A 15055-nucleotide genomic window follows, 5' to 3' on the forward strand; every position below is an offset into this window, starting at 1 on the left:
CAGCACGCGCACTCTTCACGGTTTTCGTTTTTCTCTCTCTCTCTGTGTTGTTCTCGCGCGTGTGTGTCTGTGTACCTGCGAGTTCTGCTTAAAATCTTCACTATTTGCCGATTTGCCTCCCGCTGTAGTGGGTGTAAGCGCTCGTCACTCCTCTCTCCATTCTCCGAGAAGCAGAGGCACACAAATTTCTCTTCCTCGTCGTCTGTCGGTTTTGGTTGTTGTCTGTTTCACTCAAAACTCTCGCGCAGAGACCTTGGTGTTGCTGTCGTTTTTTTTTTCATTTATTATTATTATCGGAGTCTTCCCCCCCCTCTGATTTGTTGTGTTTTCGCCTTCGCAACTGTTTCGCGAAGCTCGACTTGCTGTTTGTTTGGTAGTCTGCCGCTACGGCCACTACCGCCTACATCCCCTGCCAAATAGACAAAGTCTCACCCCATCTGAAAACAAAGAACGCGCTTGCCTTTGTTTAACATATCGACTTTGTGCCCTCTCCTCTCCGCGTGTGTGTGTGTGTCCGGCAATCAGAGATCCGGTGTATCCCTGGGGGAAGGGGCGAAGACGAGCAGCTGAAAAAAAAAAGTGTCACACATCAATCCAAACATCTCAGCAAAGGGGTAGTGTGTACGGAGCGATACCTGTGTCATACGTAAAACACCGCAGCCCGCGAAAGAGCGAACAGGAGAACAAAAAAAAGACGCGGCAATGGACTCGAGTTTAAGTAAACACGTCGACTCCGTACGATCGGCGCACTCGTACGATCGTCAAGTCAGCAACAGTAATCGAACCCTCTCCTCGTTCGTCGTCATGAATGAGAAGCGCTCGTGGCGCCCCTCGTCGTCGTTGTTTCATCCCATTTTAACCTTTATGCCGAACCCCGCCCCACTAGCATTGGCAGCAGCAAATCCGTTTTTGCGTCTCTTCGTTGAGAGAAACATGGAGGGCGGTGGCTTCGTCATGTGTGACTACCAAGTCACCCCCGTAACGCTGGAACAAAACCCATGTGGGTGCGAAGACGTTGGCGAGGCGGACGCGCTCGCGCGAGATACCAACCGCTACGGTTTGAATGGGGGGCTATTTGGGGGAGTGGACCCATTCGGCGACCGGGCTTCTTTTGAGCACAGCGGCGTGTGCTCAGGCACCAGCGGTCTGGTTGTGGAGGAAGACGGTCCCGTTGACACCTGGGCCAGCGAGGAGGAGAACGATGAGAGCGCTCATGAGTATAGGAGTGACCCGCCCCTCAGTCAGAGCGTTGGGGCGTCTTGTGTCATTCCACTGTACATCAAAGGCATGGGCGCATCGCAAGGCCTGAGCCCCTTGTCAAACCACTGCTACCCATTCGTAGGTGTGAACCGCGTTGCTCCGTCTGCGACGCAGATGGTCAGCAGATCCTTCAAGCCTAACGCTACCACAGCGGCTGACCTGCGCGACCGCGACTGTCTTTGGGAGTGTTGGCAGTCCACAGCACTGGAGATGTCCCTCTGCGTGAGCGTCACCTGCAAGTCGAACGCTAGCCTTCACTTCGCGACTTTGGGTGCATGGTGGCTGTCGCGGTATTACGGTATCTCGCTGCGACTTCACCACATGCATCCGGCGCAGCTGACGGCCTTCAAAGCGGTTCAACGGGAACTTTTACTGAAAGAAATTTGTTTGGAAAACTGCGTCATCTCTGAAGATCTCCTGCAGTGTATATCTGCATGCTCTAACCTCCTTTCGCTATCCATTATCTCTTGCTCCGCGTCGCAGCCCGTGACACTGCGGTGCATCGACTCCATTTTGTGCAAGGGGAGCGAAATACGATCCGCAGGTCTCTCTGACGCACCCCACAGCCCTCCCCTGGACGGTGACGCAAATGGTGGGGCGGGCAGAGAAGACGGTGTGCGCCGTGGTTTCGACACGTCGCGCAGTAACGAATTCCCAGCGAGGGGTAAATCTCTTCATGACCTACGAGAAGTGACCAACTTGTACGTCTCTGGAGTTCGCCCTCTCGGCTCGTTGACGCAGCTGCGCTGCCTTCATATTCTTCACACCCCACTGCACGACTCCTTTCTCCAGGCCCTGACCACCTGCACATCGCTGGAGTGCCTCATCCTGCATCGCTGCCGTGGTGTCCGCTCTCTGGAACCGCTTCAGCGGCTGGGCAACCTCCAGTCGCTGAGCTTGCATGGCCTCTCCGTGACGGACACGGACCTCCTCCCGCTCACGGGCTGCACACGGCTGCGGCAACTGGTCCTGGATGAGTGTCGACAGATCACAGACCTCAGCTTTTTGGCGAAGCTGCGTGGGACGCTGGAGCGCCTGCGCATGCCGCGGACCCAGCTATCTAACGCAAACATGCAGCACATTGGCCTGTGTGATAAACTAGTCGAGCTCCACTTGCAGTCGATACGCCAGCTCACGGACGTCGACGCATTAAAAAACCTCACGGCGCTCCGCGTACTGAACCTGAGCGATAACTTGGTAACGGACGAAGGATGCAGTGCGCTGCACTGCATGCCGAGTCTGCAGCGGCTGAACTTGGCATCCTGTCGCTGCATCAAATCGCTCACCGCAGGTCTCAGTACATATGGGCGCTGGACGCATCGACTTTTGTCTCTGGATTTGTCGCAGACGAACATCACCGACGCCGGTATGCAGTGCGTCCAGCAGTGCGCCGATTTACGATACCTGAATCTGAGCGGCTGCAAAAGCCTGAAGCGACTGTCTTGGCTTCAGAAAATGAGCTTTCTTCGCTGGCTACACCTTGGAGGGACTCGCGTGACGGACGACGAGACGAACCGGTACCTATCGCTGGCTCGCAACCTGCGCTTCTTGAGCCTGGGCGGCTGCTCCAGTGTGCGGTCACTCATCTTTGCTGGCAATCTACCGCAGCTCGAGTATCTGAACCTCGAGTCAACAGGTGTTTCTGACAGCGAGCTCTCATGCTTGTGCCGGTGCGGCAAGCTGCGCTACCTATCATTGCGGTCTTGTGTTGATATCCGCGATATCTCGCCTCTGTCCTTATTACCAGCTCTCGTGGAGCTAAACGTCTCTCTGACGGCTCTTGGCTCCTCAGCCGGCGACACGCTCAGCACGACACCAGACGGTAGTGATGGCCAAGGCAGTGCCCCCGGGTCACCCACGTTTGTCTGCTCGGCACCGAGTCGTGTGTCGAAGGAGTCTTCTTCGCCTCTCTCCTCGCTGACTTCCGGACCATCTGGGTCACTGGGCATAGGCGCAAGTTGCTTCGCCGTTCTGCAGGTGCTGCACTTGAACGGCTGCAGTCGAGTCACTCGACTCGAGGGGTTGGAGAGGACTTTTCCAGAACTGCGCGTGCTCTACGCCAATCGTATCTCCTTGATTTCAACACGTATCGCGGGCATGGGTTTTGCCGGTACGCTTAGGCGCGGGAGCACGGGTTCGACCGCGCAGAAACGCGGACTGCCACAACTCACGCGCAGCGTGAGCGTAAATGTTGGTGTGGCCAAGGGCGAGAGTTTACATCCCGCCAACAAGTCCGCGACGCACCTCGACCAAGTTCTCCAGCAGTACGTGCCCCAACCACCAGCGACCCCACGGCCACGCACCGCTCACGAAGGTGTATCTGATCCGTTTCACCGCTCTCGTTCTCGTGGAAGCAAGCCAACTGCGAAGGACCGATCCGAAGTCCTGCGCTCCTCTGGCAAGACGGTTCGCGTACTGCGGCTGGTGCTCCGGCGGAGCTCCGTCAGTGACGCGATTCTGGAGCAGATTTGTGTCACGTTCGCGTGCGTCTCCTGTCTCGACCTGACGAGGTGCACTCAACTTCAATGCCTCCCAGGCTTGGAGAGGCTTTACGCTCTCCGGGAGCTGACTTTGACACAATCCTCTGTAGACAACGATGGGGTGCGAGCCGTCAGCGCATGCGAGACACTCGAGGTGTTGCGTCTCACCGAGTGCCGTAATGTTACCGACGTGAACTGTATAGGCCGCCTTCGTCGATTGCGCGTCTTGTGTGTAGCGGGGACGCAGCTGACCAATCAAGGACTCGAGGGCGTAGGGCAGTGCTTCGCATTGCAGTACTTAAACTGCGCCGAGTGCCGGTATCTGTCGGACGTTAACGTGCTCAGTTCTCTAAAGCATCTGGTCGAGCTGCATCTCGAGCGAACTGATGTTGTCGACACAGGCATTAGTGGAATTTTGCGGTGCTCGGCGCTGCAGCGAGTGTATTTCACGCGGTGTCAGCGACTCACCACTGTTGGCGATGTCCGAGCCTTTCTGCCGCAACTGGAGGTACTCGACGTCTACGGTACATCGATCCCGACACGTGTGGCTGGCCAAGGGCAACAGTTTGCTTGCCTCGTCATGTAATGCAGACGGGGGAAGATGGGGAGGCCGCTGTACTTCCCCAACTGCCCTATGTGTGCACATTGCTTGACCTGTCGGCACGTTCAGGTGTTGCAGTCTTTCCAATCTCGGTAGTATCAGTGCAGTGTATTCTCCCTCTTTTGTACTGCCTGCAGAAAAAAGTCTCTCTGGTCTCGCTTGACTTCTTTTTACCATTCGTCGATTCATCGTAACGGAACGGGAAGGAGCCCTCAAAGGAATACATTATACATGATACATATATATACATATAATATATGTGTGTGTGTATTTTCGAGAAGCGCGCTCACATTTACGCTCAAAACAATGGTGAGCCACACGTACACCATGTACGGATGAGCGTTTTTGTGAAGTGATGTGACACAAATAAATGCGTACTGCAAAGCCCCCTGTTTCAAAACGCGGGTACCTCTGACAGCTGCACCTCATAGCCTCCATCTTTCGCTAGGTGCGCCCCTGTCGGTGGTACCCATGAAAGAACCCATTCACATGGATCCGCTTTCACTTTTGTCAGCTGTGAGGGTTTTCCTTCATCTCCACGAACACCACCACCGCGTGGTGCCCCGTTTCCCTCTTTTTGTTACCTCCCACCCTCACACCCTTCTCCCGCTACCCTGAATTTTGAGGCAATGTGTCGCTTCCGTCGTTGGCATTATGTTTCACTACTTTCCTCTTCCATCTGCATTGGACTACACTTCGACTATCGTCAAATCGACGTTTTTTCTCCATGAACACCAAAATAATTACATGTGCGAAGGTGTCATCGCTTACCTGATCCCTATACGCATTCTGCTCTGCATTTGTTTCTCGTCATCACTTCGCTGTCCCCCCCCCCTTTCTTCGCCCCTCTCAGGAGCTCCCCACCCCCTGTTCGAGCCAGCACAAGGTAGGAACTGGGAATCTACAAAGCGAAGTCGTCACAAGAACTAGACGCACCACAAATACGAAACCTGTAGTTCGCATCTTTATTCATTGGCGAGTGTTGGTTTGTTTTGTTTTGTTTTTCCTCGATTCACTGTTCGCGCATATTCATACGCCGTAGACACGGATACACACACATTCAAAGAAAAAAAACAATTGGATCACGCTGAGACAGGGGCACCCTTTCTGTGTCTTGTATCCATTCTCTCGTAATTGGTGCGTGTGACGCGCACCACTCCATCGACCACAATTTTTACCACCGCTGCTCTTTGCTCGTCTCTCCCCCCCCCCCCCCCACATCTCACCTCCTCTTTGTGTATCACCGACCCTTTCTCTTCCCTGTCCATACCTTTCTGTTAGAGGACGCCACGATAGAGATCGCAGGTGCAGAGATTTATTCTAAAGATTTTTGTGTGTAGGGTGTCGCTGGGGGAGTGCAGTCTCTGGACTCTCACGCTCCCCCTCCATAAAAAGGTTTTTTTTTTCAATGGATACGTGTGTGCGCGCGCATTTTTATTTTTGTACATTTTATTTCCCTCTCGTTGTTGGTGTTTTGTCGCCCTGGTCGTCGTCTTTCTTGGTTTGCCACGTCACTCTCGTGGATGCCCACGCACGTGAACGGTAGTCGGTAAACAACGCTGCCTCCTCCTCTCCTGTCCTTTGGTGGTGGTGGTGGTGGTGGTGAGGCAGGTTTTTGTGCGGGACGGTCACTTTTCACTGTGTAAGTGAACCCCGCCCCCCTTTTTTTTACAAGTGTGTGTTTTTCTTTATTTTTATTTTCATGTTATTGAACTGCACGCCTTCAGGTTTCCGCGTCTACAGGTGGTGGGTAATATTTTTCGATCCGTTAGCCCTACCGTTTGCTGCTGCTGCCGCTGCTTTTTTTTTCTATATTCCCCCTCCCCCGATCTCCTCTGCCCGTTTTTCACCACCGCCCCGCCCCTCTCCGGTGAATACCTTTGTACCCACGTTTTGGCTGTGTGTGTAGTTTGTGGGGCTTCTCCACTCACTTTTCCATTTCCGCCATTGGGAAGTTTGAAGCGGTTGTGGTGACGGTGTTGTCTGCTCACCAGCCATCCACACAAACACACGCACAGACACACTAACTTTCTTTTTTTCTCTGCACGCGCGCGGCTGTGTGTGTGTGTGTCCTCTCCTGATTTCGTGGCTTATCACACGCGAGTGGCGAGAACACATATTTGCGGGCGTTTCAGTGTTTTTGTACCCCTTTCATCGTTTTTTTTTCTTTTTGCTCTCTTTTTCGCCGAGCACTTTACCCCGCCACACTCCTTTCCCCGAAAAAAAAAAACTTATCCCTGACTCCTCCTAACGCACGCGCACCTTTCCCCCACTACTATTTCCTCGAAAGGGTGCGCTCTCTGTTTGTTGTTGTTGCCACTCTCCACTCGACGAGGTGCATCGCTGAACCTGCTGTAGATCAAGGCTGTGTCACTGACTTCTAGTCATTCATTACCGTAAAAAAAAAAGGTATCAGACAGATCGCTTTAGGGTGAACAAGAGCCCAACAACCCTGAGGCATCACGATCACGAAAGAGATGAGCGGCATCACAGTGCAGCTTGTGTTCGCCTTCGTTGGTACGCGCGTGCCCTACTATATCCCGGGGACGACTGCCACACCGGGATCGTCAGCCCGATCCCGTTTCGGCAATGCGTCCTGTGTTTCGATCAACGAGACAGCACCATCGTCGGTTCGCTCTGACCCTGCTGGGACGTCTCCGCATCTGAACCCACGCGCTGCGCCCAAGCCGATCACCGCACAGGAACTACTTTCTCACCTCGCAAAACCGCTGGAGCCGTCCCAGCAGACCATTAGAAGTATCGAGGGCGTCACTACCGAATCGGCCTCCTCGTCGACCACCCGATCGTCGTCTCACAAACTACCCGTACTGGAGCTTTTCGACTACACCACTCTTTCCCCGCTGGAGGGCACAGCCGTGCTGTGCGACGAGCAACTCCTTCTAGTGTTGTGCGACATTGTCACTAGCGCACAGCTTGTGGAGGCGCTGCAGCATGAGTGGTTGGAAGTGTACAGCGGGGCTCACCACCCGCACTCGCACAACCGCACGTCAACCACGCTTCCACTGACGCACAAGACAGACATGGCCGTTTGCACGACGGAGGAGCGGTTGCGAAATGTGGCGCAAGCGCAACAGGCACTTTGCAAACCCGTTGGCCTTCATCTCTCCATCTTAGGAAAAGAGTTGGTGTCACTCCAAGCGACCTTGGCCACGCAGAAGGAACAGCTGGCACAACTCCGATCCTTCACCACACCAGCCCCCCCGACAGATGCTGCTTCAGCAGGAAGCGGAACGGAGTATCCCTTATCATCGGTCTCGCCTGATCACGCCGCTCTATTTCCACTTTTAATGGAGCTGGATCCGAGTCTCGTTTCAGGATCGGCTCAGGGTACCGCGGATGCCTCCACCCTCCCGAAGGTGGAGGCACCCCTGGGGTTCTGTGAGACGCGGATTCGCGCTGTTGACACTGTGATACAGCGCGCTACAAAGCACAATGCGAAGCTTTTGAAGCTCGCCGCCGATGAACGGGCCACAGAAGAAGCGTTTGAAAAGGGTGATGCCAGTCGCGCCTGCGCCGAATACCTCGACCACGCAGAGCAAGACCGCAGCGCAGCGGAGGCTGTGATTGCAAAGTTTCAAGTTGAGATGACTCGCCAGCTAAAGGTGGTGCGGCAACTGGTCGCGTACATCACGCAGGTGCGGGGCCTGGTGAACAAGGCCAAGCATGACATGGGCGTTGTGGAGCTGATCCTTTCACGACTTTCTCTGACGAGCCTGCGGCCGCAACTAATGGAGGAGGCAGAGGCTTTACTGCGTCGACGTGTTATTCTGCGGCGTGCTGCTCGTCGGCAAATGCTGATGTTGCAAGAGACAGAGTTCGTGGAGCTGCAGCAAGACCTCGAGTCTTTCTCGCAGCGACCGGAGGTGCAGAAAGTGCTGCCCGAGATGGTGCGGTGGTATCTAAGGGCACCTTTGCCCAGTCTTCAGCCCCAGGAAGACCCAGTCGCTACGATGCTCGATCATGCCCTTATTGACCGCGAGGAGGATGAAGCACAAGAGCTGCTTGATAAAACATGGGTCTGCACGGCGGACTCTGCAGATCCCGCAACAAATGCTCTGCAGATCACCAAAGCGATGCTCCCGGTGGAGCGGCTCGTGCTGCGTTTGCAAGAGGCCCGTGCAAGTGCTGCATCCTACAAAAGTCGCGTAGAGGAGTTGGAGGAAAGACTCAAAACCCACGAAGCCGCTGGCTCGCCTTCGCCACCACCGCAGGAGAACACTGAGGCCGAACCACCGTCCAGGCAAATGTCAGTTGAAGCCGGGCCACTTGAAGGTGAGACTGATCTGGGCCAAATTTGAGGCTCTACAGGACTTGTTATACACACCCACCCCCCCCCCCCCCCAAAAAAAAAAGATCCGGCCCCCTTCCCTTGAGCGCAAGTGAACCGCATCTCGATGTAGCGCAGCGACACATTCGTATACACCCATAGCTCTCATGGACGGAGCGCCACCATGGAAGAGCCTTGTAACGACCTCTCTCTCTTGTTACGCGTTGCTTTGTGAGAGCTCTTTCAAGGCGCGCGACCACGCTCAAAGTACCCCCACCCCCTGCCCTTTTCCCCTCCTGATGTGTTTTGGACATTTTTCTTCTCTCTTATACGATGCAACATTTAGTGAATCGCTTTTTGTTTCACGCGCGCGCGTGTGTGTGTGTGTGTGTGTGTTTATGTGTGTGTGTATGAGTGTGTGTGTGTGTGTGTGTGTGTGTGCTCCCCCGGGAATAGAATCGCTGCTGACCAGTGCCCTTTGGTTGCCGCACGGCGCGCAAAAATGGTTTCTTGGTTGTGAAGCGGCAGCATGTCTACCGTCTCGCACGGTACCACACATGCGGAATGGTCTGCATGGAGGGTGTGCGTGTGTGTGTAGGGTAGGAGGGGGCGTAGAGGAGCGTTGTTTGTCTGTGAAGAGGAGTATCTGTGAGTATGTGGGCGTGCGCGAGTACTCGCCTGCGCAGTGGCGCACGGCCTCCAACTTATCCTCTACGCGACGCCTCTGCGCATCCTCATCTCCTCCGCGCCTGCGTGGGGGAGAGAGACCTTCAGCACGTAGTCGATCCCTGACACACACATGCCCTCTCCTCTTTGCTCTCTCCATGGTTCTTTTGTTTCAATGATGCGGTTTCTTTTTTTTTCTGCGCTGTGTGATGTGTATATATGCCCATGTCGCCGTCGCCGTTACTGATTTGTGCGCTTCACAAACAGTTCACTGTATCAGACTTCCGTTTGTGCCTCATCATCACCGTGACGAAAAAGACATCGTCTGAAGGAGGAAAAAAAAGTAATGCAAAAAAAAAACGACAGAGAGACGCCGGGGTGTAATTTGATGCATAGCAACACACCCCGTCAGAGACTCGCGCGAAGGTCAGAGATTTTTCATCAGGAAGCATTCTCATGGACCAGAGGATAGTATACGGTTTGCTGTGTTCCCGGTGGCCCCACACCTTTCCCTGGCCACTCACTCACCCTTCTTCAGCTCCCTCTCCTCATCGATATTTTTCCGAAGCTCGTTGGTGGGCACATACATTTAAAAAAAAATGTGAAACATCCGCTCTCGCAGAACTCCTTCCCTAACAGCCCTCTTTCCCCCCCCCCTCCCCCTCTGTCGCTCTCCTCTTAACACTCTCGCACCGCTTCAAAAAAAAAAAAGGGGGTAGACATTCTCGCAAACCTCTCTTTCCAACCCGCCTCCCCCAGTGTGCGTTCGTGTGTGTCAGTCTGCATTATAGGGATATCTCTTTTCCGACTATTGTCTCTCGGTTACTTCTTCAGTCTGCGTTGGACTGACACAGCAGCACAGGTGCCCAAGCGTTCGCCCTTACAGATCTTTGTTTTTTGCTCCCTCTGCGAGGCCAGACCGACGCGACAACTAACCGGCAGAGAAGACGCTGAATCAGACCTCCTCCTTGCTCACGATCTCCCCCCCCCCCCCACCTCCCTTCACACACACACACTCTAGAGTGACTCATTGCCATCTCATTTGCTTGACAGGATAGTGGAGAAGTAGAAAAAAAAGGGGTCTTTGTCAGGGTCCAAGGCCTCCTCCTTCCCGGAGACTCACTACATCGTCGCTGCCTCTCGAGCTTTTCTCTCGAACAAAGCACAACTGAGGTCTACCACACCCACAGGAGTCACAAAAGACGCAAGGCACCTTAGCAATTTTTTTTTTCGACGCGGAGAAAAAAAAATTGCTCCTTTCCCCTCTTGCGTGTGTGGTTGTCGTGCAAAACGAATATCTCAGACCGGCCAGTGCGCATGGTGGTGGTCTGATAGAAATTTGATTGCATAGAATCAAGAAAGAGGCGGCACCTCATTCCTCTTGTAGTTTCTTCGGTAGGGGTCCTTCTTTGTGTCGCACCCACACACACACCCTTATTTGTAGACCCCCACGCCCACATCGTACCTATATCTAATTCACATATGTGCATTGCTTGTTGTTTACTTCTTGTGTGATTTCTTCGGGGGGAGGGTGACTTTTGGTGGAACTTTTGTCTTTTTGGCGTGGAGGCCCCCCCCCCCTTTTCTCTCTCTCCAAAGTCTGTGGGTTTTTTTTTTGGACTCCCTGCTTGCGCCAGTGCTGTGTAACTCCCTTCTCCCCCCCCCCAGAAAAAAAAATTGTATTTTCTCCCCCTTCGTTTCTAGTGATCACTCATCGTGCCCTCCCTTTTTTTCATAAAAGTGAATTCGCTTGTCTTTGTTCTGCGCATCGGCTTTCTTTCGCCTTGCTTCTTGTACGTGTGCGGAGTTGGCCAGTTGTGCAGAGAGGACAAAGCTGCAACACTTGGCGATTACAGCAGCTTAATTGTTTCAACTTCCCCCTTCCATCCTCCCCATCCTTTTGGACCTCCGATTGACGTGTAGGTAAAGAGACTCGCAGAATATCGAAGAGGAAAGGTTGCTTTTTCCGCGCCGAGATACACCCGGTAGTGTCTGTGAAGAGGCCTGCCGCCGCGGCGTCTGCGTGTGGTTTCCTCTCCTTTGTCTCCTGTGTTTCCCTTTCGTTTATCCACCCCGCACCACCCAGTAGCTGGGAAGAGGCCTGGAAGACCTGCGTCACGACGGTGTTGAGAGTCGTCTTTGGGCAGATTTTGCATTTTTCAGCTCGTTCTCTCCTCTTCTTCACTTCGCACGAACCGCATCGTTTTTTGTTTTGTTTTTGGAGGGGGGAGGGTGCTTGTGTTGGTGCATTGAAGCCTCAAACCTTAGCGGGCCAATCCATATACTCAACGAAGCAGTGCGCGTGCGGACACAGCGCCTCCCTCCACCATGTCTCTTTTGGCGTTGAACGTTTGCCTGATCAGCTCAGCCTTTGACACGGTGGCGCTCCCGCTGTCGTCGACGCTGTGTCCTGTTGAAGAGGGTGATGACGTCAAGGACACCTCCATGTCCTACTGCCTCGCGCCACTGACGGAGAAGAAGATGCGAAAAGGTTACGGCTACGCACACTGCACCGTGATGCAGCTGTGCGCGCGGGCGCTGGACTTGAAAGCCGTCCGTGAGGCTGTGCGCGAGACGTGGTTGAAGTTCCGCACGCAGATGTTAGAATCGAAAGAGACCCTGCTGCTAAGCGGCGTCGCCGACGGCCCGATCTTCGCAACAACGGAGGAGGGGTGCACCGTGAGACTGCCGAACATTACGGTAGTGCGCAGCCCCGAGCTAATGCAGCTGCACGAGAGTATCGTGCGCGAGCTAGGTAAATACCACGTAAAAGTAAGCTCAGAGGATGTGGCCAAGTCCGCCTTTCACAAGAGGTTTCCCGCAGATAGCAACAGCGCCACAGCGGAGTGGATGCTATCCTTCACAAACAAGTACGCTCACGAAAACTATACGCCACACATCACCCTCGGCGCCTGCACCGAGAAGAACGTGGGGGTGTTTTCGCTTTTAAAAAAGACTGAAATTCCCTGGCGAGAGTGCCGACTTGTGGTGAGCCACATGGGAAACTTTTGCTCCTGCTTTGATCTCCTCGATAGCTGAAGCGTGTCACGCGAACGTATTCACGCGCCTATCGCTCGGCGCTTTTATTTCATTCCGGGGAGAGAGGAGGGACTCGCCTTTAGTATTTCTTTTGTGTGTGTGTGTCTGTAGGGAAGGGATGGGGTTCTTATGCTGTAAGAGGTCATGGTGTCTTACTACACGTGTCCCCTTTTCCCTCAACCCCACCCTTGTCTTTCTCCTTTTGCTCCCCACTGTTGAGCTTGCGCATCTATTGCCTGCCTGCCCCCCCCCCCCTCCCAGGAGTGATTTGTGTGTGGGTGTCAACGTATAAGTGCTAGTTTTGGCTGTACGCTTCCTTCTGCTCGCGCACCACTTTTGGGGGTGTAAGTGATGAACCACCGTTGTTGGTGGCGCTCGTAGAAATTTTGTATCTCTGTTATACTGTTGCTCACGTGTTTTTTTTTCTGTTTAAATCGCTGTGCATCTCTTTTTTGTTTCCCTAACCAAGACAGCTGCGTTAGTGTTTGCCGCAATCGGGTGGTACCGCGCGGTGTCGCCGTCCCCTACCCACCAGCGGAAAAAAAAAGGGTCTGTGCTGAGCTTCATGTATATATGTGTCTATGCGGAGTGCAGGGGAGGGGAGGGGAAGGGGGGGGGGTGAGAGAGGTGAGCGTTTGCACAGCCTCTACCCTGCTCTGAGGATTAAAGCATGTGACCCCAAAAGCCTCAAGGACTGCGACGAGGCGAAGATGTCCGCAATATATTGGTGACAGTGTATACCTGATCGCTGTCGTTATGTTTTTTTTATCTAGGGGTGGGGAGCCGGAATCGGCTGCGTCGAGGGCGTTGCGCAATAGACCCCCCCCCCTGCGCCTCTCATTGAATGGGGTTCATGCTCTGTTGACCTGCCTGTACTCTTGAGTAACGTTGATTCAGGGAAGGACACGACGACGTATCTGCCATCACGGCGGTTGGAGACGTATGGCAATACAAGATGAAGTTGCAGATATTTCCGAGCCGCGCTAGCGTCACACAACTTACGTACTTCTGGTGCTTATGCGTACGGTCCCCTCAAGTGGTGGTACTGCTTCTCCCCTGTGGCCGTTGGTCTGGTCTTGGTAGTCTTTTCTGCGTCCTTGGCCGCTATCGTCAAGTAGCTCCTACCGGTTCTTTCCCCTTCGCTTCCCACTCTCTGAGACGCTTCTCCTCGTCACGTCAACCAAAAACACATCCCGGCTTTTCCTGCTTATTTGGTTTTTTTTTTGTATTCTTTTGATGCATAGTAACATGTCCTCCTCTCTCGCTCCCTTCTGCATGGGTGTCTAGGGTTGTCGCAGGCGTGACTTCACCGCGAGAGCTTTACGTTGATGCCCTTTCTTCTTTTTTTTTCTCTCCTCCCAAAGAATCCCTGTGCCGGTGCCTACGCCACGCACATTGAGACTATTCTCACAGTCGGGGGAGGGGGGGGGGGGCATCCAACGCCTCCCCTGCTCGGACATATCACTCTTGTCAAAACTACCACGAGCTGCCCAACAGTTAGTGGAAACACACACACACACGAACGAACGAACGAACGAGGTGAGACTCGTCCCCGTTTTTTTTTTCCTCTTCTCATTCTCCTTGGTCCACACCAAGTAATCCTGTATTTTTTCTTCCTCTTCTGCACACAGGTTTTCACGGTGGTGGGGCAGTGTAAGGTGCAATGGAAATAATGGGCCTGTTGCTTCAGATCATCTCGGTGTCCGCCACACTGGCGTCACTGTGCATGGTGGCGTCGCCCATCATCACCGCCAAGAACATGCGCGCCACCAAGTCGGTAGGAATCATGACAATCACTTATTTTTTGCGGGCGCAGCTCCTCAACTGGAACGTGTGGGCCATGTATGGTGCCCAAATCACTGCGTATCCAGTGATTATCTGCAATACCATTGGCTGTTCCATTGCAGCATAATGCGTCCTGACTTTTTTAACGATAGCCCGCCTGGAGAAGAAGTCGGGTCGCGTGCTCGCGTCGACGACGTATGGCAAGTCACAGCAGGTGACCATCATCACCGCTGCTTTAATCGTCACCTTAATGCTGGTGTTTCTGTACCTGATGAACTTCGTAAGCCCCGCCGCTGCCATACCAGTGAACGGCATCCTGGGGGGGGGGGGATGCCGTTCTGTCTTCATGTTGAGGTCCCCCGCTGGGCATGGCAAGGTCCATCATTGCAAACAGAAACGCCGAGCCGCTCGAGCCAGTAACGGTGTTTTTTTTTTTTTTGCGACGCTGAACAGCGTGCTGTGGACTGTCCATGGCCTGTTGACGATGGATCTGTTCATCACGATACCCAACACGCTTTGCACCTTGGCCTGCCTTTTTCAGATTCTTCTTCTGATGCGGTACGGTCGTCGCCACGCGACACCTCTCTTTATGGCAGAGGCGCTGGCGCCGGTACCTCTCAACTAGGCCCGTGTCCTAAAACACACGCTGAGGTGTAGAGCGCGCCGCAATAACGTAGAGGGGGGGGGAAACTGCAGAGGTGGAAGGATGACGGCTGGTTTGCATTTTCTCAGACCCCCGACCCCGGGATTCGTTACGCCCTCGGGATTCGTTACGCCCTCGCGCCTCGCGGGGCCTTCTTCCCCTCCTCGTGCTGGCCTGCCGTGCAGGCGCGGCGCCTGCGAAACGGAGCAGGGGCGCTTGTTGGGTGGTTTTGGGGGTCGTGGGTTTGGTGTTCTGGGTCGTTTGAGGGGCATGGGTTTTTGCGCGTCGGCGGG

At 54.0% G+C, this 15055-nt stretch overlaps 3 protein-coding genes across 3 annotated transcripts; all 3 read left to right on the forward strand.

The window, feature by feature from the left end:
* Window positions 1–702: 702 nt before the first annotated feature.
* On the forward strand, window positions 703–4326 carry JKF63_00760 (uncharacterized protein; the record flags this gene model as incomplete). The annotated part of the gene is made up of 1 exon (XM_067896810.1): window positions 703–4326. The coding sequence occupies one exon, from the start codon at window positions 703–705 to the stop codon at window positions 4324–4326; it is 3624 nt and encodes a 1207-aa protein (XP_067752967.1).
* Window positions 4327–6818: 2492 nt separating this feature from the next.
* On the forward strand, window positions 6819–8660 carry JKF63_00761 (uncharacterized protein; the record flags this gene model as incomplete). The annotated part of the gene is made up of 1 exon (XM_067896811.1): window positions 6819–8660. The coding sequence occupies one exon, from the start codon at window positions 6819–6821 to the stop codon at window positions 8658–8660; it is 1842 nt and encodes a 613-aa protein (XP_067752968.1).
* Window positions 8661–11623: 2963 nt separating this feature from the next.
* Window positions 11624–12334, forward strand: JKF63_00762 (uncharacterized protein; the record flags this gene model as incomplete). The annotated part of the gene is made up of 1 exon (XM_067896812.1): window positions 11624–12334. One exon carries the CDS (start codon window positions 11624–11626, stop codon window positions 12332–12334), a length of 711 nt encoding a protein of 236 aa, XP_067752969.1.
* Window positions 12335–15055: the final 2721 nt, after the last annotated feature.

Source organism: Porcisia hertigi, chromosome 36 (genome assembly GCF_017918235.1).
Source record: "Porcisia hertigi strain C119 chromosome 36, whole genome shotgun sequence".
Classification (NCBI taxonomy): Eukaryota; Euglenozoa; class Kinetoplastea; order Trypanosomatida; family Trypanosomatidae; genus Porcisia; species Porcisia hertigi.